The sequence below is a fragment of the Heloderma suspectum genome, chromosome 4 (assembly GCF_057233095.1).
Source record: "Heloderma suspectum isolate Gila_16-S chromosome 4, 16-S_ref, whole genome shotgun sequence".
Classification (NCBI taxonomy): Eukaryota; Metazoa; Chordata; class Lepidosauria; order Squamata; family Helodermatidae; genus Heloderma; species Heloderma suspectum.
Window position 1 is genome coordinate 173,486,922 of NC_139461.1, and position 25,621 is coordinate 173,512,542.

Sequence of the window (25,621 nt, forward strand, 5' to 3'; positions counted from 1 at the left end):
TCTCACCCTCTGCTTTCTAACATCCTCACTGGGTTTTCCTGAAACAGAAGGTTTGCCAGAGGACGTGAGCCGCTGAGCAATGACTCTGATGAAATGAGAGTGTTTTCACATGAAGGATATGCTGAGAAAGACCTCTTTGCCCCTGAAAGCAGCCTAGAGAAGTCAAGGGGCAGGATCAGCGGCTGGAGGAAGGAGACTCTACACAGACCTCAGGCTGGTCTCCTGCTCTCTGTTTACTCAGGGGTTGTATCAAGAGAACTGGGGAAAAGGGACTGATGCTTGGGAGCTGATGATGTTTTATTAGATTCCTTCTCCGCTATGCTTCCTGCTCCTCTCTTCCCCCAACCCTCTAACTCCCAGGCTTTGCCCCGTTTAACATGCATATTTTGTATTTCCCTTCACACAAGCGGAAACAAGACACTGCAGGAAACGGCCAGCCACGGCTGCAAACAGCAGCCTCACACCACCACCACAGTCACATCTAACAATCCCGAACATGTCACCATGCTGAGTTCCCCAATTCTGCAAGCAGTAACCATTGAAATATGTGTCTGTATATGTCCACATGTGTGAGAGAGAGACTCATTTTGTGATGATGCATGGCACATCACTTGTTTTGTATTACTAGATATTATCAAGAGAGGGGGTGATGAGATACAGTATGTGGCTGCTGTTACTGGGGGTGGCTATATGACTTCTGTAGTGCTGGGCCCAAATATTTGCAATTTTGGTAAATCTGGCACGTGCGTGCGTGTGTGTGAGAGAGAGAAAATGCTCCCTCCCCGCCACCCCAGATAGGATTAATGTTCAGGTGGCAGGCCAATCTCAAAAATGTTTGTCTTATCTCGCATACAAGGTGGACAGGACAGGGTTTTTGTTTTTAACAACAAAGGAAGCTTTTACCGCCATTTCAAGCAGCAGCTTGGCTGCTCTGGCAGTGTTCCTGCGACAGAATATGAGTGCAGGAATGAAACTGTTGGTCAGGCTGTAGCATCGTTCCCAGGGGTTTTCTGGCCCAGGAATGTGGCTGGAGCAGCCAACCCTCCCCTTGAAGCACACAAAGTTTTTTGTTGTTAAAAAAGGAAAGAAAACTTGCCCACCTCCTTTTTAAGGTAAGATGAAAACTCTTGTAATTTGCCCACCTCCCTTAAAGTTGCCAAATATTGCCCCACTTCTTTCATAGGGGACAAATGGCCCCAGAAAACATGGAGGAGATATTCTCCTCAGCTTTAATCTCTTGTAACATGTACATCTGTCCTCTGTCAATCTATTTAACTTTTCTCATGCCCTTTCTTTTTTTTTCAGTTGCCTGTTCTTCCATATTTATCTCCCTCCTCATAAACTCCATCTGCCTCATCTGCATCACACAATTAGGAACACTTATCAAATACATGGGAGTGGGCAGAACCACAGGGAGCTTTTCTAGAGAGCTTCAGCTATTGGGTGGTATAGAAATGTAATAAACAAATAAATACATGAGGCTGTTAATCAGCTGTTAATCTAGTGTATCTACTTTTGGTTTCGTCGAAGAACTGAAATCTGAGCACTACACAAAGGACGTTTCCCTTCCTGCTTTTCTGCTACATAGCCTCTAGGGGGCACTCTGGTATAGCAAAATAATGCAAATACACAAGTGAAAAAAGTGGCTTCTTTCACACATTTTCCCCGCTCTAAAAAAACTCACAGAAACTGCTCTTTAAATAGAGTGGTGAAACTGAAGGGTCACGATGTCATCTAAAAAACTCATAACATCTGTGAGTAGGGAATGACAAGCACACAATAAATGCCTCATGTAAAAAAGCCCAGGGAATGGCTTTATTTATTTATTTATTTATTTATTATACTTTTAGACTGTCCAGGAATGAAGTTTTCTGAGCGGTCCACAAATACATTAAAAAACATAATATAAAATTACAATAAATTAAAAAAACACAAAGGAAAATCCGCAGCAGGGGGTAAAGACAGTGCAGCACATAACAACCAAGGGAAGACCATCAGCAAAAAATAAATCTATGCAGAGGTCCTAAAAGTACTAAAATAGTTCTTAAAATGCCTCGGAAAAGAAAAAGGTCTTCACCTGGAGCTGAAAAGATCATAATATAGGTGCCAGGCAAGCCTGTCTGGGAAGGGCATTCCACGGAGGTGTCAGCAAGTTCAGCTTCCCCTTTACGCCCCCCTTTTGATCAGACACCCCCTTCCCCTGTTTTATGTGAAAGAGGCGACACCTGAATTTTAAAAAACACAACATGGCTACTTTGGCTTTCAGTCAATCCACTTTCAAGAGCTGAGAGCTCAAAATCAGATTTGGCATGCCATCCAGCCAGTGCTTAAAAAACTGGAACAGGTATTTGACTTTCCAATGACACCAGCGTTGTTTAGATCACGTGTTTGAATCTTGGCAGCCACACAAAACTGACACAGTTCTGGCTTTCCAAGAACTATAGGCATAATGGGAATTTCCAGCATTTTTTTGCGGGAAGATGGGATGTGTTTTCAGTAATGAATGAATGGGGTGGGGGAGAGAAAGTGGAATTTCCAGAAGGTTGTAGGAGACAGACAGATAGGCAGGCAGGCAGGCAGGCACACAGACAGACACACACACACCACAGAGCAGGAAGGAAGGAGGGCAAAATCTTCCCTAAGCGAGCCCAAGCAATTGCAAGCATGTTTTTTCATGCCTGACAGTTGCAATCAGGCTGAGGATTTAAGGACAGACTGTTCTGCTAGATGTTGGACAAATGATGAGCCATGCGTCCAAGCCTGTGAGGGATGCGGTGTGAGATGCTGTTGTTTTGTGTCTCTTCTCCAGCATCCTGTCAAAAAGGATCTTCATCTGTCTGGGCAGTTCATCTCTCCTGGGCATGAAGTATGCAGGGAGAGCAAGTCCTCTCTGTCATTTCATGGTCACGTATTTCTCTCAGTCTCTCCCCCGTTTCCCCCCTCCCCCACTTCTCCCCCACTCCTCAGGCTTAGTCCTCAGAGGTATGAACACAGGGAAGATAACACAATTTACAGCAAGGGAGAGTAAATTCAGAGATATGTTCATCCTGATGACTGCAACATCAAGATGAACACCACTTTACAAGTCAGTCACTATGGACAATATAGCTTTATTATTATTTCTAGTGCAATGCTGTTAGGAGTCATGCTGTTCAGCTGTGTGCCAAGTAGAGAGAACTCTTTCTCGTTTTGGTGCACCCTAGCCATCTCTGGAATTGCCATCCTTTGATCACTCAGGTTTGACTAAGCATCCAGGTGATGTTGTCAGTTCATCGTATCCCATTGTTTTCTGTGTAGTCCTCCCATGTCCCCCCTGCCCAAGATCTAATTTGTGCCTATATTTGAGGCAAAAAAATGTTATTGCAGCACCAGCCTGTCTACTGTGGACAGCCAAAGCATTATTGAAGCTTTTAAGGGTTCCTTTGCCTTTAATTAAATATTTATTGCCTGCAAATATAATGGGGGGGGGGAGGCAGCACCTGATAATTGAATAAAAAAGGAGGGAAGGTGTGTCCCCGATAGATTTAAATGCAAGTATAACCCATTTCATTTCTTCCTCTTGAATAGAAATGGAGAATTAGTGATGAATGACCTATTCATTGACCCAGTTCGCATATAACAGCAGCAAATCGTGGGTTAATTAACCCATAATTTTCTGCACTGTGTGTTATGCACATTCCATGGCAATTTTGAATATTCAACCCCCAATCAGGCTGATTAGGGGTTACTACGTGATGTCTGAACCCAAACACTATAGGTTAATCATGGGTTAAACAACCCACAGTTAACCTACAATTAGTAGTTATGTACTGGATTTTTAGGAAATAGCTGATTTTGCTTTATTGGCCTTGCTGGAAAGACTACTGAGACAATGGTAACTTACCTCTCTTAAAACAATATAGGATGTCTTATTATGAAATGCAAATGCCAAATGTTAATGATGAATAATTAAGAATTTGAAATGTGAATAAGTAAAAAGTAATTGTATTAAAGGGGTGATAAAGGTTCACAAGCTGCTTCACAATGAATGCTGGGTAACTGGCATAAAAAATAATGATCAAGTTGATCTGGATGGTACCCAAAGAGAAAATGCTGATTTAAAGCCCTATCACTTAGGCCAAAGAATTATTTAAGTAATGAACAGGTGTAAGACCATATTATTCCAGGTCAAAAGTGTACTTAAAATTTTCACGTATCAATTAATGAGCAAAAACTATTGTGTCAGGTATACACATCAAAAAGCTTGATATACAAATGGCTAGAAAAATTTATCGATTTAGGTTTAATTGGCAATTTTTGAGTAAGGAGTTAATTTTTCAAGGGTATAATTCAAAATTGATTATATCTAGCCTGAAAGGTGTATGTGTAAGTTCTAATTTTTAAGGAATGTTTAATAACAATGAGATAATTAAGACTGTGAGCCCCAAGTTATGGAACAGTAAATAATATTAGCTATGAGGTGATTTCTACTCTACACAAAAAAATGCAGGAGTGCATTAGAATGCAGGAGCTTCTTATTAGAAGCTCACCAGGGGGGAATCTTCATGGAAACACATTGAGAATCACTTTTAGCTTTTCTCTGCTTTTTCCTGAAATCAGCTTTGGTTCGTCAGTGGCACACAAAGCTGAAAAAAGCAGACTCTACCCCTCCCAAACCAATGGCTTTCACAGGTCACACTGCACTCTAACCTGCCTTACTTTGGGGTGGGATGGGTGGAGTCAACTGCATAGGAGAGGCTTGGTCCCCACCCCCCTCTTTCCCCTACTCAGGGGCAGGAAATATATTGTAAGGGATATCAGGCATCCAGAGAAAAGATGCAAAGCCTTTTGTCTGGAAGTTTGCCAACATCCCACCAACAACTGTGCTTGCCAGCCTTTCTCCACAGAAACAAGACTCCCATATCGCTAAAGCGTTAAACCCCTAAGTGGTAAAGCAGTGAATCTTTAACATATCCCAGTGCTGGATGAGTATCTCTGTAAAGCCCCCCCCCATACATGTTTACCCGGAAGTAAGAAATAAATCCTGCTGTGAATCTTTAACATATCCCAATGCATATGAAGCCACAGTCTATCGCCTTTAGTGCTTTAACTCTTTTAATGCTTTAGTGATATGGGGATATACCATGGCTCTATAGGCACTGGGATATGTTAAAGATTCACTTCAGGGAAGCGAGATTTCTTACTTCCAAATAAACATGCACAGAAGGGCGGGGTGCAGGGTTATAGAGACTGTCATCCAGCACTGGAATATGTTAAAGATTCATTGCAGGGGAGTGAGATTTATTTCTTACTTCCAAGTAAACATGCACAGAAAGGAGGATATGCTAAAAAGTAAATGCAGGTTACCTACGGTGAATGAATGTCCCCACTACTGCAGTATTGTGAGGGGTCACTGCAGCATTCCTGGGGATTTTCTCAATGGGAAAAGCTATTTTGATTAGGGAAACAAGAGTGAATGGGCGTCCCACACCCTTGACCATGTCATTGCCAGGTCACAGAGGCACGCACCGGTTTTAATCTGGGGGGACATGGCACACCACGACAAAACTACGTGGGAGCTGTATTTTAGGAAAAAGACATAGGAAAAGGACTTTCAGAAACTGCGCCTTTTCTAGGGATGTCAGAGAATTTCGCCACGAATCTCGGGGAGGCCGAATGCCAGCGCATTCGGCCCCCCGAAATCAGTGGCGGAACGGTCTGCCACCCCCCACCACCCCCCCGGGACGGGACTTACCTTGGGCGGATCTTCCTGGCGGCGGCGGCTGCAGCAGTTCGGTGGCGGCCGGTCTTCCGACCGGCTGCCGCCGCCATTTCCAGTTAAAAAAAACAAAAAACAAAAAAACGTGATAGGCTGCGTAAAGATTTATGTAGCCTATCATGGCTAGATTTTTTAAAAACACCGTGATAGGCTACGTAAATGTTTACGTAGCCTATCATGGCTGATTTAAAAGGAAAAAAAAAACGCGTGTACGCAAATGGCGGCGCCCATGGGCAACGCCATTTGCATTCCTTATTTTGGCACATCTTAGCCTATGTAAACATTTACGTAGACTAAGATGGCGAAAATAAGGGGAACGCAAATAGCATAAGACGTGCCAAAATAAGGAACGCAAATGGCGGCACCCATGGGCGCCGCCATTTGTGTACGCGCATTTTTTTTTCTTTTACATCAGCCATGATAGGCTACGTAAACATTTACATAGCCTATCACGGCTGACTGCAGGGACGCAAACGGTGGCGGCTATGGCCGCAGCCATTTGCGTCCCTGCTAGCCAGCGGCCGGGTGTCCGGCCGCTGGCGGAGCGGGCTGGCAGCTCCGCAGAATCCCTGCGGAGTGGAGCCGGCTGGCCAGAATTTCGGGGGGGGAGGGACAGAGCGCCTCCCCCCCAGCCAGAATTTCAGGGGGAGGGATGGAGCGCCTCCCCCACCCACGAATGTCACCCTTCAAAAAGGTAAGTGACTTTCGTACATCCCTAGCCTTTTCCAGAGGGAAGTGGCAGATTTGCTATGGATTGGCGATGACATCATGCATCCCAAACGACCTCAAAGTGCTCACCCTCTGCAGTAAATCACCAGTGAAGATTGGCTCCAGGGGCCGATCTACATTGCGCCCGCCATCGCAATGAATTCGGTGTCCCATTGGGTTAAACGCTCTCGCATTAAAACGTGATTATTCACACTCACCCATTTTCCCCATTGCAGTGCTTCATCGAATGCACGAGCTCGGTTCACACTCCAACGCTGTGCTGTTTTCCTGCACGCGCTTGTCTGATCTTGGATGCTAAGCAGGGTTAGCTCTGGTCAGTAGTTGGATGGGCGACCGCCTGGGAATCAGGCTTCCTGCACTGAGCAGGGGGTTGTTCTATCCCTTCAAATGAGTTTTACCACCTCCTATTCCCCGCTCCGGATGTTGTTGTTTTTAAATTAAGGCGTTATCCTTGCAGTATCAGGGCTTCTCCATGATTTTTTTTTTCTAATTGAGGCATGATCTTCGAAGCTTCGAAGTTGTGAAGTTTCACAACTTAGAATCTTTGAAGATCATGCCTGAATTAGGAAAAAAAACATTGTGGAGAAGCCCCGATTCTGCAAGGATAACGCCTTAATTTTTTTTAAAAAAATCTGGAGCGGGGGATAAAAGGTAAAGGTGTCCCCAACCAGTCGTGTCCGACTCTAGGGTGCGGTGCTCATCCCCGTTTCTAAGCCGAAGAGCCAGCACTGTCCGAAGACACTTCCGTGGTCATGTGGCCGGCATGACTGAACACCAAGGTGCACGGAACGCTGTGACCTTTCCCGCCGAGGCGGTACCTATTTATCTACTTGCAATTTCTTGCTTTCAAACTGCTAGGTTGGCAGGAGCTGGGACTGAAGACGGGAGCTCACTCCGTCACGCAGCACTCGGGTCTCGAACTGCTGACCTGCTGACCTTCCAGTCTGCAGTTCAGCGTCTTAACCACTAAGCCACTCTCATTTGAAGGGATAGAACAACTCCCTGCTCAGTGCAGGAAGCCTGATTCCCAGGTGGTCGCCCATCCAACTACTGGCCAGGGCTGACCCTGCTTAGCTTCCGAGATCAGACAAGCACACGCACATCCAGCCCTTTGCTTGTTGCTGAGGAAATGGGGGCTGCTGAGGAAGCTATGTGATTGGTAGCCGGAAGAAGACATGGGGCCATCAAGAGCTGTGATTGGACAGGAGGGAAATACAAATACCGCCATATATGGACAGGCGGGGGAGGGGACTACGACCGGATACAGTAGTGAAGGCAGAAAATCAGAGCACATTAAGGGGAAATACTGGGATATTAGGGTATTGAAAGCGGGAGCACGGAAGTGGGAAATTCCAGTTCCAATTCGAGGGGGGTACTGCGTAGTGTCAAAGGTGGGCAGTGAAACCTCATTGGAAGGGAAAAAAGGTGTTAAGTGTAGATCCAGCCCAGGACTTTGTCTTTTTCAGCTGAATAGCCTATTCAGTATTGAATGGGGAACTTTGTACTTAGAATGACATCTCCTCTTTTTTTAAACTAATAGGACTAGGATTCTAAGAACAAGAAATGTTTAGAAAATTCTATTTCCTGTTAAGCTATTAAGATCTAAGAATGTTTATTTGTTTATTATTACATTTATATACTGCCCAACAACTGAGGCTCTCTGCAAAGCTCTGTTCACCAACAAAAATATTTCCATGTTATTTTGTGGAAGTTATATTTTGATTAAAATATATGCAAAATTATTCCTAATGAAAATGAAAGCTGGATCAAAATATTTTCCCTATACTAATTTTTATTAGTACAAAACCAAATTGAATCCACCTAAAATAATTTTTGGTGTATGCTTTGTTTGAAGTGTATTGATCAGCTATGGGACCAACTGGCAGCCAAAGTCTTCCTAAATACCGGAACTATAGTTTGAAAACACTCAGCAAAAGCAAAATCAGTAGCAGTTAGGCTATCTGTGGATTGTTTAATGCATGATTTACCTTTAGTGTCCAGGTTTGGATGTCATGTAGCAACCTCCAATTGGGGGCTGAATATTCAAAAAGGCTGCGGCCTGCGGATGTGCTCGGCATGTACCATGGCAAATCATGGGTTAATTAACCCGTGTTACATGCAAACAGCCCCATTGCCTCAATGTCCATTTGTTTTCCCATGGGGGAGAGGGCTTTAATTACTGGTTACCTTTCATTACTTTTTTCCCATTTTCCTATATAGTAGTATTTCACCATAAGAAAAAAACGAGAGGAAATCAGCAACTAACCCTCCCCACCTAGAAACAGAAACTGGCGTTGGATAAGTAGGAGACTCTTCAATTAATAGGCAATTCATTACTAATCCCCTGCCTGCACTCACCAAGAAACATTGAGACAGGCCGAACCTACGAGCGGGAAACTTTAATTATCATAGCTCAGAACCCTTCCTCAATGGGACTTACTTGCGAGTAATTATTTGAAGGACAGAGAAGGGCTGGATAACAGTGAGCTACATTAAGTGGTTGTATGGAACCTCTGTTTTATTGCACTTCCAGCTAATTCTGGAAGAGCAATGCCTCAGCAGTGCTAAAGGGTAGGAGTGTGGGAGTATGTTTTCCTTAACTGTCCCTGACAGCCCATCAAGACATCTAATGGTGAAGACAGCATTTGAAAAGTAGTCACAGCAGGTTGTTTATGCCTAGGGCGAGACCAACTTTTTAATGTATATAGCAGACATACATACAAGCAAGCAAAATGCTGGTTCAACAGTCAGTCTTTTTCCTCCCCTTTTGTTTCAGGAAGGTTGTCTATCTTTAACATTTATATGTTCATTCTTTGCCTTTTTTAAAAAAGCAAACTTAAAAAAAAAACAGTTAGAGGAGCACAGGAAGCTGCCTTATGCAGAGTCAGATCATCAGTCCATCCAGCCCAGTATTGTTTCAGGCAGGATTTCCTCCAGTTCTACCTGGAGATGCTGGAAATTGAACCCGGGACCTTCTGCAAACAAAGCAGGTGCTCTACAGCTAAGCTACAGCCCCTCCCTTGAGTGACTGCAAAACAACTCAAGAGACTGAGAGAGGGGTATTTGGTCAAATCACAGATGCTGGCCAATCATGGCTCTTCACAACCAGCTTCCTTCTCTTCCTCCCCTCCTCCCCCCCCCCGCAAACTTACAGTACCTCTTTTTCCCCAGAGATTTGCCCCAGGAATGGTGAATCTGTACTGAACATGGTGAGGACCCTTCCAAACCAGCCTCACTGTTCTAACATTGGTTACATCTGTCTTCATCCTAAGCTAGCACCATTTCCTCATCTTGTGATGGTGAATTCCATGAGCAATAATAATAATAATAATAATAATAATAATAATAGCTCTATGTGGCCCCCAGAGGTGGGGAGTATTTCACCATAATGGTTTGCAAAGAATGGTGGTGCATCACTATTTCTTTGGCTAGGGGATTGAAAGCAACAGCATCAACTGAGCATGTGAGTTCTATGTTTTTTCAAAGCCAATTAGCAAATGAATACAAGTGTTTGGTATGGAGATTTCAAACAATGCCAAGTTCACAGACACCTCCCCCTCCAGCTTGGACAAAAATAGACATGGTTTAAAGGAAGATGACATAGTGTAAAAGCCTATTTTTATCAGCAGATTTCTGTACCTGCCCTATACCCAGGGCTGGCCCAAGACATTTTGCTGGCTGAGACGGAGCAGAAAATGGAGCCCCACAACCACCCAAGTCTCCCAAAGGCAGGCAAGTTATTTTGACACATGAGGCAGAAAGTCCCACAAGCTGCTCTCCCCATCCCAGACGGTTTAAATACAGTAGCAAAGTAAATACCTAACCATTTGCCCCCATTTCTTGACACTCAAACAATGCTGCCTGAGGCCGCTACCACACTCTGCCTAATGGCAAGGCCGGCCCTGCCCATACCTCGCCTTTTGTCATTTGGGCTTTTTCTCTCCTTTTCATCTTCCCTTCTTTATCACTTGAAATAAGGCTGCATTTTAAAATACCACTTGAATCATACTAGGTCTCCTGACATTGCTCCCCAGCATGGGGCCTCCGCTTGGCTGCATTTTAAAATACTGCTTGACTCATACTAGTCTTTTCAAACATTGCTCCCTAGAATGTTGCACCAACTCAGGGAATTCTGTTGTGATAGAGTTTTTTTCATTCTGAGCTGTGGTTGCGTCAGGGTCACAGGCACCTATTGCTATGACACCACCGGTGATACACAGCTTCCGCCCTGGATTTTAATAAATATTTTAATGGATTATTTTAAATTCTTCTTTGTGATCTTTGGAGGCCAATTGCTTCCCACTGGACCAATCCCGTGTGGGAGTGTTCAGTCATATAAAGGTGGAAATCATTCATAACAAGCTGTCTTATGCAGAATCAGAGAACTGGCTCGCTAACCTAGGACTGTCTACTCTGGAAGTGTCTCTTCAAAATCTCAGGCAGTGGTCTTTCCCAGTCTGGCTACCTAAGGTCCTTTAAATCCAGTAAGGCATCCTCCTCCCTGGCAGCAATATCTCACCATTTTATTTCATTTTTGTTTCTTAAAAAAATGGTTTTGGGCTGTGTACTCCTGCACTACCATGCCCATCTCCAGGTACCAGAGAAGCTGTTGATGTTCTGAATTGGTGTTTGGAGGCAGTTATGGGCTGGATGAGGGTTAACAGACTGAGACTTAGACATAGACATAGAACCTTAATCCAGACAAGACATTGATATTTCTGGTCCAGAGACGAATGGCCTCTGGAACTGGAATTCCACCTGTTTTGGGTAGGCTAGTACTCCCTTTGAAGAATCGGGTGTGTACTTGGGCAGTGCTTCTGGACTGTGCTTTGCGCCTGGATCCTCAGATGGCAGCTGCAGCCAGGAGTGTCCTAGCGTTCCTAGCTTAGTGCTGGTGTACCAACTGTGTCCATTCCAGACCAGGTCAAACCTTCCCACGGTGATGCCTGCCTTGGTTACATCTAGACTGGATTACTGCAGGGCGTTCTAGATGGGGCTGCCTTTGAAGAGCCTTGGGAAACTGTAGTTGGTTCAGAAAGCAGCAGCAATGTGCTCAGCGATGAGACCATATTACGCTTGTCCTGCAAGGGCTGCACCGGTTACCAATTTCCTGAGACAATTCAAAATGTTGGTGATGACTTTTAGAGCCCTAAATGACTTGGCTCCAGGATGTTAGTTTTTTTTAGAAATGCCTTAGGGACTGCCTGCCTCCCCCCATACCAGCTGGCCTATGCCCCAAGATCTGACAGGCAGGCTCTTCTGTTTTCCAAGTATGGGGAGGCTCCACTGACTGCTGTTGGGGACAGGAGAAAGGGCCTTCTCTGTGACCGCACCTAAACTGTGGAACTCTTTGCTTGTTTGGCCCCCTCTCTTATGGTATTGCACTGTATGGCAAAACCCTTCTTGTTTGCAGCAAGGCCGCCCCTATGCACTGTGTGTATAGTTTGGTAAGGTGTGTCAATAGAGACACAATAGCTATGGCGAGCTAAAACATACTGCAGGTTCCGAAAGATCACAGCTACAGTTTACAAATATCTACTATCAGCAGAAATCTGGGTCTCCCCAGTGCGATATGTCAGAAGAACAGAATAATATTTTCATGACTAGTGCTGGGATAATTGATCATTCTTAAATGACAGAGAGCTCGTTGATTATACGGTGTTGGAAATTTATATAATGGAAATTGCAGATCGTGGGTTTTTCTTTCCTAACAGAAATTATATTGTGTAACGACTGAAATAAGTAGCTTTTTCTTAGTGAACAGTGGTGTGGGCGGAGATCTGAAGCCTACCTTAGAGACTTGAATGCCCCATTCCCATTCATCTTAATTGACTTGTTAGGCAGCTTTGAAAAAATCTCAAAGCTCATCATTAAGCTGGGATCTAAAGATTAGAGGGGGGGGACGCAGACCGATGGTGTGGGGGGAACACCCATCCTTACCAGATATAAGAGAAGACAAGGGACTGCTGCTGAAAAACAGCATCCCTGTCTGCATTTCTTCCCTGTAAGGTGTAGCAAAAGTTGCTACATGACATGACATAATGCTGTCATCTTCGCCACCCCTGCACACAGCGCTGTGGGGTGCAGGGAATGGGGACAGAAAAGCTCCTACTAAGGTGATAGCATGTCTTACAGTGAATGTCCCTAACATTATGGGTTAGATCCAGAATCAGTCATGCCTAGAGCAGACCCAATAAAATCAATGGAAGTTAAGGTAGAACATTTCTACACCAGCCGAAAACCCCACATTTAAAATGGGGCTTTCTGCTTTCCGGATTACAACATACTCCCTTTATATACACATCTATTCCCCCCTCCTTTCCCCCCTTATCTGAGCCTTTGATGTGTTTCATTATACAACTACTAGGTGGCGCTGCGGTCTAGCACCTCTTATTGCGAGTTTTCTTCTTTTCAAGGAGGGAATTCAAGCGGAACGCAAGCACTGTAAATTGATAGCTCATTATCTCCAATCTTTTAAAAAATGGAATAAAGGTCATTCAGTGCGGGAGATGCCCCGGAGGTTGATAACGTCATCTAAAGGACCCACAAACTTCCATGAGTAACCAACTTCAGTAGCAGGATAAAAGCTCTGTGTGAAGAAGCCCTTAGTCATGATTACCTTGTTCCATTGATTTCCATGGGTCTATTCTATATATGACTAAGTCTGGATCCAACCCTAGGAGAGGGAAGGGAGTTGTTGTTCAGTCATTAAGTCGTGGGAGAAGTAGGGCCAAACTAGATGTAGGAGGGCAGCCATGTTTGTTTACTTGCCTTGCCCTGTTCTTATATAAATTGGGAGAAATCTAACCTTTACAGCAAAACGGACGTGCTGGAGGGAAGAGCTGAACTCTCCCATACCTTGCCTCACCATCCTCCAGCAGATACTGGATATGAGCCCATCTGAGAAGAAACGTTCCTGAAGTGACAGAGCACTTCACAGATAAAGGTGGGGAATGGGGGCAGGATCAGCTCCCTTTACCAGCATGCCCCTTTCTTTTGTAAAAAAAAATTAGGGGGAAAACCTGCCCTGCTTCACTTAGTATGTCAGGGGTAGGCAACATGGGGCCTTCCAGATGTTTTGGCCTACAACCCCTGTCATCCCTCACCAGTGGCTATGCTGGCTAGGGGTGATGAGAACTGTAGGCTAAAACTTCTGGAGGGCTGCAAGTTGCCCACCCCTGTTATACGTGAACAGGGCAGACACATGAACACACAAATACAGTTGCCCTGTAACATAGTTTAGCCCACAGACATAGGGATTTCTACCACTACATTGTGTGTAATGGCTCTAAAAAGCACTATTTGAGCCACTTGTACACTATGTTTGCTATGTGAGAATATTCTCAACGGTGGACATAACACAGAAGAAAAATCAAACTTATTTTCTCATCACTATAGATTTTTCATTCGCATGACAGGCTTGACGTAACGAATCAATTTAAGTCTTGCATCTGAAAATCCCCAAAGTGCACAGTCTGAAACACCTCTTAAGAGAACTGGATTCTACTCCCCCCACCCCTTGGGGCCTCTATGAAGCAATTAACAGATAAGCCTTAGCGCTAAACCATTAGTAAATTGATAAGGGAGGGCAACTGTGACATTGCAGGAGAAATGCACTTCTACTCACATTTATGGGACAGGAGGACATCGAAAGAGTCTCCCCATCTTGTAGCTTCTTCTGTTGATAATCTTCTATAAGAAAGAAATGGACAGTCAAAGGCAATGATCGTGGGTGCAGATGAAAAAAGGGGATTGGGACTTGTATACTAAAATGCCCCAAATCTAATTGTCAACTGATATGTGATCAAAACAACTCGGACAAAATTAAAGATCAGCTAATGCTCAATTCTTCTATATTAGGGGTGGGTAGAAGGCAGTTCTGGATTTACGGGGTGATCTCTGGGTAATTTGCAGTAGAAAATCCTACAAGGATTTCTGACTCCCAACATCTGAACAACAAAAAGGCAATTTCTCTTCCCCCTCCCACTTTCTCTAAATTATATGGCTGAAGCAAAGAAAGCTGGGATGGGGTGGGGAAGGGAACAGGAGTGGATTTGTGTGTGGAAGGGCTGTGAGCTCAGTGCTGGAATTGAGAACAGACGAAAGCATGTGCTTAGAAGCATCCTCTCTCTTATCATTCTAAGGGCTCCTTCACATGGAGTTTTTATCCTGCGATTGAGATTACTCCATTATGGAAGTTTGCGGGCTCTTGACATGACACCGTGATCATTCAAGGGATCTCCTGCACCAAATGCCCTTTGTTCCATTTTTAAATAGATTGCAGATCATGAGCTATCAAATTACCCTGTTGTGTTCCACTTCAGTTTCCTCCGTGAAAAGAATTAAAGCAGCAAGAAGAGGAGCGCAATCAATGAAAGACAATGGAAGACTCCAATACAGGGGAAAGGAGGGGGGAAGGGGAGGGGGGAAAGAAAGCGCATGAAAAAGGGTGTCGGTGTGATCCAGCATTTAAAACAGAAGCAGAAAGCCCTATTTCAAATGCAGGATTTTAGGCTGGTGTAGAGATGCCCTAGGTATATGTCCACCCCGCCCCCCTACTATTTCACACCTGGTGCAGGTTGGTGGACCTTCTAGTAAACAACACACAAAGTAGCTGAAGTTTGCCCACCCTTGTTTGGTATCACTTTTTTTTTTTACAGAAGCTGGAGTCCCATTTGAAAAAAAAAGGGGGGGGGTTATTTGTCGAATACTGGAATAGACTGGAGAAAGAGAAGGAGACATGAGACAGATACCTCAGATGAATTGCCAAGAAGAAGAAATGCATCATCAAAACAAGAGGACAAAGGAGGACACAGATTTCCATGAAATGTGCATATTCTAATGTATATGGATAGGTGCAATTTATAAATAATTACTATAATTTAAATAGAAATATGGTAAATCTCACCATTGTGGGGAAGAGTAGACTATGACCAGGCGAGCTGTATGCCTGCTCAGTCTTATTGTCTAGGTGCCGATGGGCAACTTCAAGGCCTCTCTGTGCTCTCCCTTCTTAGGGTTCTTTATCTTTAAACTAGGCTTAGACTGGGCAGTCCTTCAAATAGAGGATGCCTTAAAACAGAGGACTGTCTTCTGTAAAGTAGGGCACATGGCCACCCTATATCAGACTGCAATCCAGGATTAGGAGAATCCAGGATCCAGGTGATGCCATCGTGTGCCGTTGCCCATTCTATTGCTCCAAGGTCTGCTGCACTGCCACCGCCACCGCCACCGCCCACCCCCACCCACTGGGCAACTTGTCACTGAGGGTGCAAGTAAAAGTGATGTGGGAGATCCACAGTTAGGAGCCTCTCTGGTTTTGTAGACAACTGATAGGGAGGAGGGGGCAAACCAGATCAGGACCTTAGTGCTGAGGGAGAAGGGTTACCTCTCTCCCCACAGTGTGCCAGAGTTTCTATTTGACCTGTTGGTGCTTGAACATTTCTCACCATAGGGCAAGTAGCGGCATTAGCGGGGGGCGGGGGGATCATGAAAACAGAGGCTGCCTTTACACTAAAGAAACCCCCTGCAGTCCTGTTCTGAAGCCTTTCTGCATTTATCGCAGGCTCCCAAACAGTATCCACGTGATTGCTGAGAGGGGAAGCTTTAAATTGTCAGTGTTCCATAGATCTCAATGTAACAGTGCTATCTAGTGGCTGCTTTAATCGCATTACATTCCGAGTTTTAAAAATGGTTCATTAGTTCCAGATGTATTTGAGACAGAATAACCAGGAAATACCTCTGGATGTGATCTGGAGGTTAACGACGTCATGAAAAGGACCCACAATAACAACAAGTGTTGTTAACAAGTGCTCAATAACAACAAGTGTTGTTGTTATTGAGCAATCTCAATAGCAGGATAAAAGCTCCATGTAAAGGAGCCCAGAATGAGGGGAAAGGGCTAATTCCCTCCCCAGTGTCACAGTCCTGATCAGTTCCAGGGGTGGTGGTGGCTACTTTTTGTCTTCTTTTTTAACTGTGGGAGATCCTAATGACGGGCCTCCCATGTCACATCCTGTTTGTCCCTTAGGGGAGCCCACCGAGGTGCTCCTCTGCCCTTCCAGACTGGTCCCCTGCCTGCTTCCTGCATTCTTCCCTCTCCGCCTGCCTCTTGGTCAGCCTTCCTGGCCTGTATTCATCCAGCCAGACCTTGAAACTGCAGGACCTGTTGCCCTGGTGGCTACATCCCTCTGTCATTGCCTGTCTCCTCTGCTTCAGGAGTCTGACCAGTCACTGTGGTATCTAACCCTCCCAGCATTCTGTACTGAGCACCTGGCAGTGTGGTGAGGGGAGGGTGTTTTGTGCATGCACAGTGACACAAAATAAAGCAAACTTTAGTGAGGAGAGAGATATTTGGATACATATGAGAAATCTAGACTCCAGAGAGCTGCCAGGCCCACTGCCTTCTGGGAGAGGCTTCCAGGGCTCACTTCAAATTAAGTTTGTTTGTTTGTCCCGCACTTACACCATTTGGAATTGTACGTCAGAAGAGAGAATTTTGACTTGGCATATCAATGAACCAATCATTTCATTAAAAAGTTTATAATATTCTTGCAAGCTGAGTAGGTTGAGTTTGTTCTGGTTGAAGGAGCCAATCTATAAAGACCGGGGCTTACTTTAATCCTTGGTCACCAAACCTCTAAAAATGAACTTCCTTAAGGATTCCTAACCTAACCCGCCCTCCTCCGAAGTGCCGAAACTGAAAGCGGAAGGATTTAGTCAGTCACTCACAAGGAAGGGAGAGGGGGAAACAACTCTGAAAAGGGAGGGGGCAGGTTGTCTGTCTCTACACTCACTTCAAAGCCCGGTTGGGTTTGTCCGGAAGGATAGCCGTGAAGTCGCTGCATGAGTCTGATTTGTGAGACAGGCAGCCCAGGTGTGTCCTCATCCCTCTGTTTCTGTAGTCAGTCATACAAGTAGGGGAGCAAATGGGAGAGAAGGAAAAGGGAGATCAATTAACAACATAGCATAAGAACATCTGAAGACTTTTCTGCTGGATCAGACCTGGGTCCATCTGCTCCAGCATCCTCTGTCAAACACTGGCCAGCCAGATGTCTCCAGGAAGCCCACAAGCAGGGTGGGGAAATGACTACCCTTCCCTGCTGTTTGTCCCACAGCAACTGATATTCTGTGCTGGACTGCTTCTGTACTTGGAGGCCCCAATGAACCGCTCACCTTTGGAATCCCCCACAAATTTGTCTTGCCCTCTTTTAAAAAGCATTGTCTCATTTCATGGCAACAAATTCCATACATTATGCCAGTCTTCTCCAACATGATGCCCTTCAGATGCTTTGGACTACAGCTCCCAGCATTCCCCAGCCAGTAGGGCACTGGCCCCATAAAAGCCTTGTCTGGAAGCACCCACCATCTCATCCTGGTTTTCACAAACAGCATAGCCTTCGATAGTGTGACAAAGAGCCAGCTCGTGCTAGGCTTCCCCAAAATGGTCCCCCACTGCGATGCGTTGGACTACGACTTCCATAATCTCTGACTATTGACCCTGCTGGCTGGGGCTGCTGGGAGTTGTAGTCCAAAATGTCTGGAGGGCACCAGGTTGGGGAAGGCTGCATTACACACTGAGTGAAGAAGTACTTCCTTTTGTCTGTCCTGAATCTACTGCCAACAAATTTCATTGCAGTGGCATACATGGGGTCTCCAGCAACTTCCCATCCAGGCACTAATCAGACCCAGACCTCTGACCCTGACCTGTCATTCCATTCATTTAGCATGCAATCCCATGCCTGTTTAGAGTAGACAGAAAAAAAGTCCTACAACTCCCAGCAGCTCCAGCCAGGAAGGTCAATAGTCAGATTATGGAAGCTGTAGTCCTACACACCTGGGGGGAGGGACTCCATTTTGGGGAAGGCTAAAATAATACCCTTTCTCTCATTTTTAAGCACAAAAGTTGATATTCCCCCTGCATATCCCAATTCTGTGCCAGATGTTAAATTCCACCTAGAATTCTGCAAATACAGAACTGCCAGAAGAAGACTAACAATCCTGGGCAATGAAGCTGTATGACTGCAAGGCACCTAGTTTATGGAAGGCAAGACATTTATGTAATCTTACGTCATGACTTAAAAATAAGGTTATGATGAGAATTTCAGATTGAATGCATGTCTCTCCCTAATCCTTGTGACTGCAAAGAAAAGCTTGAAAGAATTTTACAGTTCAACACAAAGCACCCCCCAAACAGAGAGCTAGTTTATATCCATGTCTATAAATTTGAACTAATTAAAACGGTGTCCACATTTCTCAACTTCCCAAAGCTCAGCTGTAAGGCAGCTTTGTTATACTTGGAAGGTCATCCTTTGGGCAGAAGAGTTGGCTGGAAAAGCCCTGTGATTAAGATCAACAATTTCTCATTTGCTCCTGGCTAATCTGTGAACAAAATCACTTTGTCTTCCTTTAAAAACAATTGCCACCCATGCTTTCAAAGCTGTCTGCACCAACCCACCGATTTAGGCAATACAAGCACCAATCCAATCACATCTCCATTATTGTATAATGGCGACTCAGAAAGAAGCTTGGACACACCTTCCCAAAGGGAAGACAAAAGAATGGTCAGAAATACATTTTGAAAGCTATGTGAGTATATTCTCCCCTTTGTAAAGAGAGAAAAGCCAGACTTATGGCACAATCCCATGCAAGTCTACTCAGAAGCCAGTCCCAGGTTGCATATATAAGGATGCATATAGAGTAGCCTTTTTCTTTAAGTGCAGGGCCTACTGAAAGTGCTATTACTGCATTTAAGCATTTATATGATCTACAATTAATGGGCCATTTCATGCAGGGGTAGGGAACCTCAGGCCCAGGGGCCAAATCCAGCCCTCCTGGGGTCCCAATCCCACCTCCAGGGTTTCCCAGTGGCCATGCCCCTTCCCTTTTCCTTTCAGCCACCAATCATTTGGTGGTTGTGCAGTTTTTTCCCCATTCTAAAAAGGCGAGTGCCTCTAAAGCCTTAAACTACAATATGCTGGCATTTTTGCATTCATTGTCATTTTGGCCCTACCCAAAATTTGCCTTCAGCCACGCCCCCACAGGAATGTGGCCCATGAGAGTTTCCCCAGAACTGAATTTGGCCCTTGGGTGGAAAGAGGTTGTCTACCCCTGATGCAGAGGCAAGCTCTGGTCTGCTACTAATGGCCAAACCGAATGTACGCATTTATTTATTTATATTTATTGATTACATTTCTATACCAAAGGTCACTGGGTGGTTTAACAAAAGTTAAAACTCCATATACAAAGTTTAAAAGCCATTTACATAAAAACATATGGACCGTATATACAACAACATATACTAAACACAACTTTGAACTAAAAACATTTTTTAAAAAATCCAACAATAAAACAGCTTAAAACAACACTGCTTAAAACAGCATACAAAAGTCAGCAGAAGGAACAAGAGTTCTGAAAAGGGAAGGCCTGCTGGAATAATAGCGTCTTTAATGCCTGCTTGAAAACCTTCAACGAGGTCAGCAGGCAGGTTTCAGCCAGCAAGTCAGTCCACAACTGAGGGGCGGCAAAGGAGAAGGTCCTCTTGCGTGTGGCTGCCAGTCTCACGTTAGGCAGCCACAGCAGAGAGCCCTCAGAGGACTTAGGTGGCGGACTGGGACACAGGGGAGGAGGTGCTCCCCAAGGTACCTAAACACATGCTTGCCTGTTTACCTATAAAGTAGGGGTGGGTGGGGTCTACTTTTTATACACAAATGAGTGTGCACAGGAGGGAAATGAACCACCCCCTCCCTTGCCTTATCCCGCCAAGGTCAGATGCTTTAAGCCTTTTCCGTCCACACAACTCCAATACCAGAGCTGAGCAGAGCTGGGAGGAAATGGCTTAAAGCAACCAAGCAAGAAAAGGCAAGGGGGGGTCCCCCTTCATTGCACACTCATTTTGATATAAAAAGTAAGCACTCCCAGCCCCACTTTATAGCCAAATGGGCAAGTGGAGGTTTAATAAACACACCTATGTCATCATTCGGTCCCAAGGGCACACTTGAAAGGGAGCTGCAGCCAATCAGGCCTCTCAGCCATGTGGACCTGTAGGATACAAGAGTTTGCAGCATTTACAGTGGGTTGTGACTCCAAGTGTTAGAGCCCAATCCATTTTCCATGTTAACAACCATGACTCAAGCAAAGACAATTGCCACCATTGCTGAAGCCACCAGGAATGTAAAAGGAGGTTGTACAGTTCTGATCCACTTGCCTTGCCAAATCCTTCTGTCTTTTGCTATCACAATAGCCATCTGCCAGACCAAACTTGGAAAGCAAGTGCAAACTTCGGGGGTGGGGGGCACGCAATTAACCATCTCCCTTCATCAACTGCAAGCGCACACTCTAGAACACACTCTACACCCCTCCTCACCTTGCAGGGCAAGGTCTCCTTTCTGGAAAGCTTATCTTCTCATTGAAAAACCCTTATAACTTTCTAAAGGTCCCCCCAAGTACAGCTTGAAAACCACTCAGATCCACTATGGTGGCTCGCAAAGTCCAAAATCTCTATGAAAGTTCAGCTCACACTCTTCACAGGACTTTAGTTCTGTTAACTTTGCTGTGAAACAGTCTGCAAGAGCTTTTCATCATCGCACAGTTAAATATAAAATGACATTTCTCGATGCCATATGGGAAGCCTTTGCCGAAAGCTTTGGCATCATCTCCGAGATAATTTCCCTGTGCCCACTTCTCCCTTCTGTTAGAATCACTCTTGGGTAGTTTATATTTATTGAATATTTTAAATGTAATTTTAGAGCAAATCTAAATGTTAGCTGAATAGGATGATCATCTCCTTGGTGCCATGGAGCCTGCCCCATAGCATTTAGATCCTACAACAACAACAACAACAACAACAAATAGAGCAACCTTTAGCATGCTGTCCAGCATTTGATGAAAGAAAACAAGTACCTGTATTTTACGAGATGTGCAGAAGCTATCCCTATTAGCTAGTGAGCCAAATGAGTGTGTAGTACAATCCGATCCCATTTCCCCATCAAAGAATTTCAAAATGGTAACTAAAAAATTTCTTGAAAACCCTGAAAACATCCTTTTAGGACTGTTAAACAATTAAAGAGTGTTTAGTTTATTAATAATCTGCCTTTTATGCAATGACATTTTAAATATGTTTGCATATTGCTAAATATCAGTAGACCAGCCCTTCTGAGATACTGAAGAAAATGCAAGTTTGAAAGATAACTTATAATCTAATAAACAAAAAACACAACTCCTTGATAGAAGTATTTTCATTTTAATCCCCTAGTCCTGTAACATACTACAACCAAAATAACTTCAAAAAATGAGCAAGTACACAATTTAAAACAACATCCATTAAAATCTGCCCTCACCGATGAAAACTGGCTCCCCAGTCAACCAAACCTTTAGTGGATTAATCTAGCAATTAAACTGATTGAAGTGTGCAGCTCTTGGGCTGGATCCAGATTTATACTGGATTACTGCGCTGGCGGAAGTGGACTTTCCTGCCCCCTCCTTCGCGTGGCAGCTCCACCAGCCCCTTGAAAATACTAGATAGAGAGTCAGGAGAACCTGCTGACTGGGGTGTGCTGTGGTGTGTGGGAGAAGAGGATCCTCAGAGGTCCTCTTCTGCCACACTTTTTGTGAGCACAGGTCCCATCCTCTTGCGAAAGGCAGATCCTGGAACCATATTTTTTGCATATAGATATTACAAGTCTGCCCTTTTCTTCCTGATATATAACATCCTAGAAAACACCACAAACATTTGCACAAGTTTTACATTCAGAAAAAAGCATCAAAACCAGGAGGTCCGGTGCCCATGGGCAGGTAAACTGAAGTACTTTTGCCAATTTACTGTGACCTGTTTGCTTGGCAAGACAACAGATACTGTATCAAGGTGCTTCCAGATGAGGCTTTTTATAGCACCACCATCTTGCCTCATTTACAGAATTTTACGCAGGGTGGTGGTCCTCCAAACCATCGTCTTCCACTCGTAACCCTCCGGTTTCTCCCACCACCTCTTCCATCTTTTTTCTTAGTGTGGAAAATCCACGAAGGAAAAAAAGACGGAATCGCTGCGCAAAGACTTTGGATTGTTAGCGTTAGGACCCCTCCATCTAGAAGCACCCTCGGTTAAATATGTATTTCTTTATTAAATTTATATCCCACGTTTTTGCTAATGAGCTCATTGTTCCCCCCTCATTTTATCCTCACAACAATCCTGTGAGGTAGGCTAGGTTCAGGGACAACGACAGGGTTTGCACGATCAGGAAAGGAAAACAAGCCTTCATAGCTTATTTTCCCACCCCGCACAAGGTGGTGGATTACAAACCACCCAGAACCCATGGCTTGTTCTACGGTTGTGGGGTGATGTGTAACGCACCTTTGCTGTGTTCCCTCACTGGGTTTGGGCAACACAACAAATTCTGCCCAGCAAGTGTAATTATGATAAGAACGCAGCGCACAACTGGCACACGTGGGGCGGAAAAATAAGCTACGATGGTTTATTTTTTTTCCCTGATCATGCAAACCCAGCCAGTGACTGTCCCAAGGTCACCCACTGATCATTGCTGAGTTGGTATTTGAACCTGGGTTTCCCCGGTCCTTGTCTGATACACTAATGGTTGCAGTCTAACTACTATGCCATTTTAGAAGAATGGTTGTCTAGTATCCTAATATAAGGGCAAAATTCCACTAAGGCTCAGTCATTGATCCAGGGACATTGGGTACAAAAAAATACCATGCTCCTGTTATGGAATATGACTGGAGACGTTGGTGCAGTTTTACTGAAAACTGAGTTGTATCCTAACTTGAAATGCTTTTGATATCGTCTACACGCGCCTCCCCAACCACCACCACCACCCCTTGCTTGCAAGGTCTGTTCTAGCAAACGCTAGATTTCTCAGGTCAGGCACATGGCATGCATCACTGCAATGCTGCTTGAACCCTGCTGGTGTCCTAGAGCAAGGGCCTGAAGGAGGGAATGACAATACACTGAAGGCAGAGAGGCTGCTGCAAAAGAGAGCAGGTGTGAGGCATCATCATGGGTGGTACACGGCTGGTAATGTCCAAGATGGGAAACAGATTCAAAATGTGAGGAGTGGAAAGGAAAAAGAACAAGGCAAGGGAAGAAGAGGAATTTTACAGTGAGATTGGACATGCTTCAGTCCAGAATCACGGGATTTGGAAATAAGACCATACCTGTACTTTCAGATGGATGACATGGTACAGGTGATGGAACGGAGGTGGCGGTCACATTTTTAACAGCTTCCTGTAGGAGGTAAACTAGCACATCAGGGAGAGAGCTTAGAACCCCTCTTCCTGATGTGCTAGTTCTCTGCTGTGTTTCCTTAGGGAACATTCAAAAACGGTATTCTCCCACCTGCAGTCTGAAGTGGTAAAGTCCGTGCTTGCCTCATTCTGCTGTAGGTGTTGAGCTGGCCTGTGTCCCACTGAAATCAAGAGGACTTTCTTCCAAGGCGTCTTAGCACCAACAGTCGGGAGGCCTCATGCAGCTATTCCATCTTTTTGTCTCAATGGATTTTCCATGGCAAGAAAAAAGGCAGCAGAAGGGGGGGGGCGACACACAAAGAAGGGATAGCAGTAGAGGGCAATATCTGGACCACCCCACCCCCCATAAAATGCTGTGAATGAGGCAGAGTGATGGCACCACAAAAGCCTCATCTGGAAGCATCCCTGAGTTGGTGCACCAGTGGGCTAGCAGCTGACAGTCTTTTCAGATAAAGAACTGGGGTATGGCTGTGCCTGCGTGCGTGAGAGAGAGAGAGAGAGAGAGAGAGAGAGACAGACAGACAGACAGACAGACATGTTATTATTTCTTAACAGTTACCTCTGTAGCATCAGTAATGTTGCCATGCAGGCATCCCAGTTTGTTAATGCCTTCACTTGACTGCCTTGTGTGGGTGGCCACCAGTGTAGTTTCCAGGAGTCAAGACTTCAGGGAAGAAAGATTATTAACAATGTTGTTTTCTGTTCCCTAAAATCAAAGAATCCTTTGCAAAAGGAGGGCAATTGTCCTCAGCCCAATGAATTCTCTTGCCTCCTGGAAGCGACAGTTGAATTTCCCCGTAGCTGTTCAGAATTCAGGATTGGTCCTAGCAGGAAATGCAATTGTTGTTATCCCTTCCCCTGGCACTGAGGCGAAGGTCCAGCTTTCAGGTTGGCAATGGAAAAGCAGCTGAAGGGTTGCAGCAGCACAATGTGGTTCAGCACAAGAGGAAGAAGTCTCAGCTCATGAATGAGCTGGTTAAGGAGGACAATCTACCCTCATGCCCCTGTCATCCCTTCATGTCAAGGCTGAGGTTCCTGGACGGGGCACCCTGGAAAAGCTGGCATTGGAACTGGTCTGTAAATGAAATAACAGGAGGGCTTCACGAGGCTGTGAATGGATGCTGCCTCTTTGACAGACGCAAATGTTCATACACACACACAGGAATCTGCCAGCAAGTTCCCACAGGGGGATTTAGGCAGAGCAAGGACCAGGACAAGGGAAAAGAGAAAGGGGCAAAACTACTGGATGTTGACCTTGGCCAGCTGGAGCCCAGTGCCAGGTTGTCCTAGGAAATTAACAGTGAACTTCATTATTGAAAGAACAGCCGGGCAGGAAAGTGATGAGAGCCCTTAAAGCACAGTGGTGAAGGACATAACTCTACGTTACCTCTGCAAACGCAGATTTCCAAACCTGCGTTTGCAGGGGTAGGGAAGAACATTTACAGGGGAGAACTGGCAGGTAAGATTGGGGTGTGTGACCTTCCCCTACCCTACTGCAGTCTCCCCTGCAACCCCCCCTCCCCTGGCTGTTTTTAGGCCATCCCCCCTCCCCCTGCTGGGATCAGAAAGGGGGCTGAACTAGAGCGGGAGGGCAGTGGATTCAGGAGGGCATTTGCAGGGAAGAATTGGCAGGTGGAGGGTGCTTAATCCTTCCCACACCTGCAAATCCTCCCCATCAAATTTCCCCTGGAAGCCATTTTCCATCCCAGCCTGGTTTACTTCAGGTCTCCAAGTGCTGCTGCTTGGTGGTGTGGGAATGAGTGGGGGTACATTTGTGGAGGATAGGAGAGGCTACATACGGTCCAGCAGCTAATTCTTCCCTAAAGACACACTCCCTGCCTTCAGCTGTCATATTACCATTACAACACACCTCCCTTG

The 25,621-nt window shown here is 45.1% G+C and overlaps 1 protein-coding gene across 2 annotated transcripts in view; it reads right to left on the bottom strand.

The window, feature by feature from the left end:
• Window positions 1-25,621, bottom strand: part of RGS8 (regulator of G protein signaling 8) — a 62,954-nt gene that overhangs the window by 4,328 nt on the left and 33,005 nt on the right. The window contains exons 1-3 of one of the 2 annotated variants that reach the window (XM_084848191.1): window positions 24,303-24,328; window positions 17,284-17,385; window positions 14,115-14,179 (exon numbers count right to left, since the gene is read on the bottom strand). In XM_084848191.1, the coding sequence (XP_084704317.1) occupies window positions 14,115-14,179; window positions 17,284-17,385; window positions 24,303-24,328 (193 nt within the window). Of the gene's footprint in view, window positions 1-14,114; window positions 14,180-17,283; window positions 17,386-24,302; window positions 24,329-25,621 lie in introns of those variants that run through there. The other variant, XM_084848190.1, reaches the window with a different exon arrangement.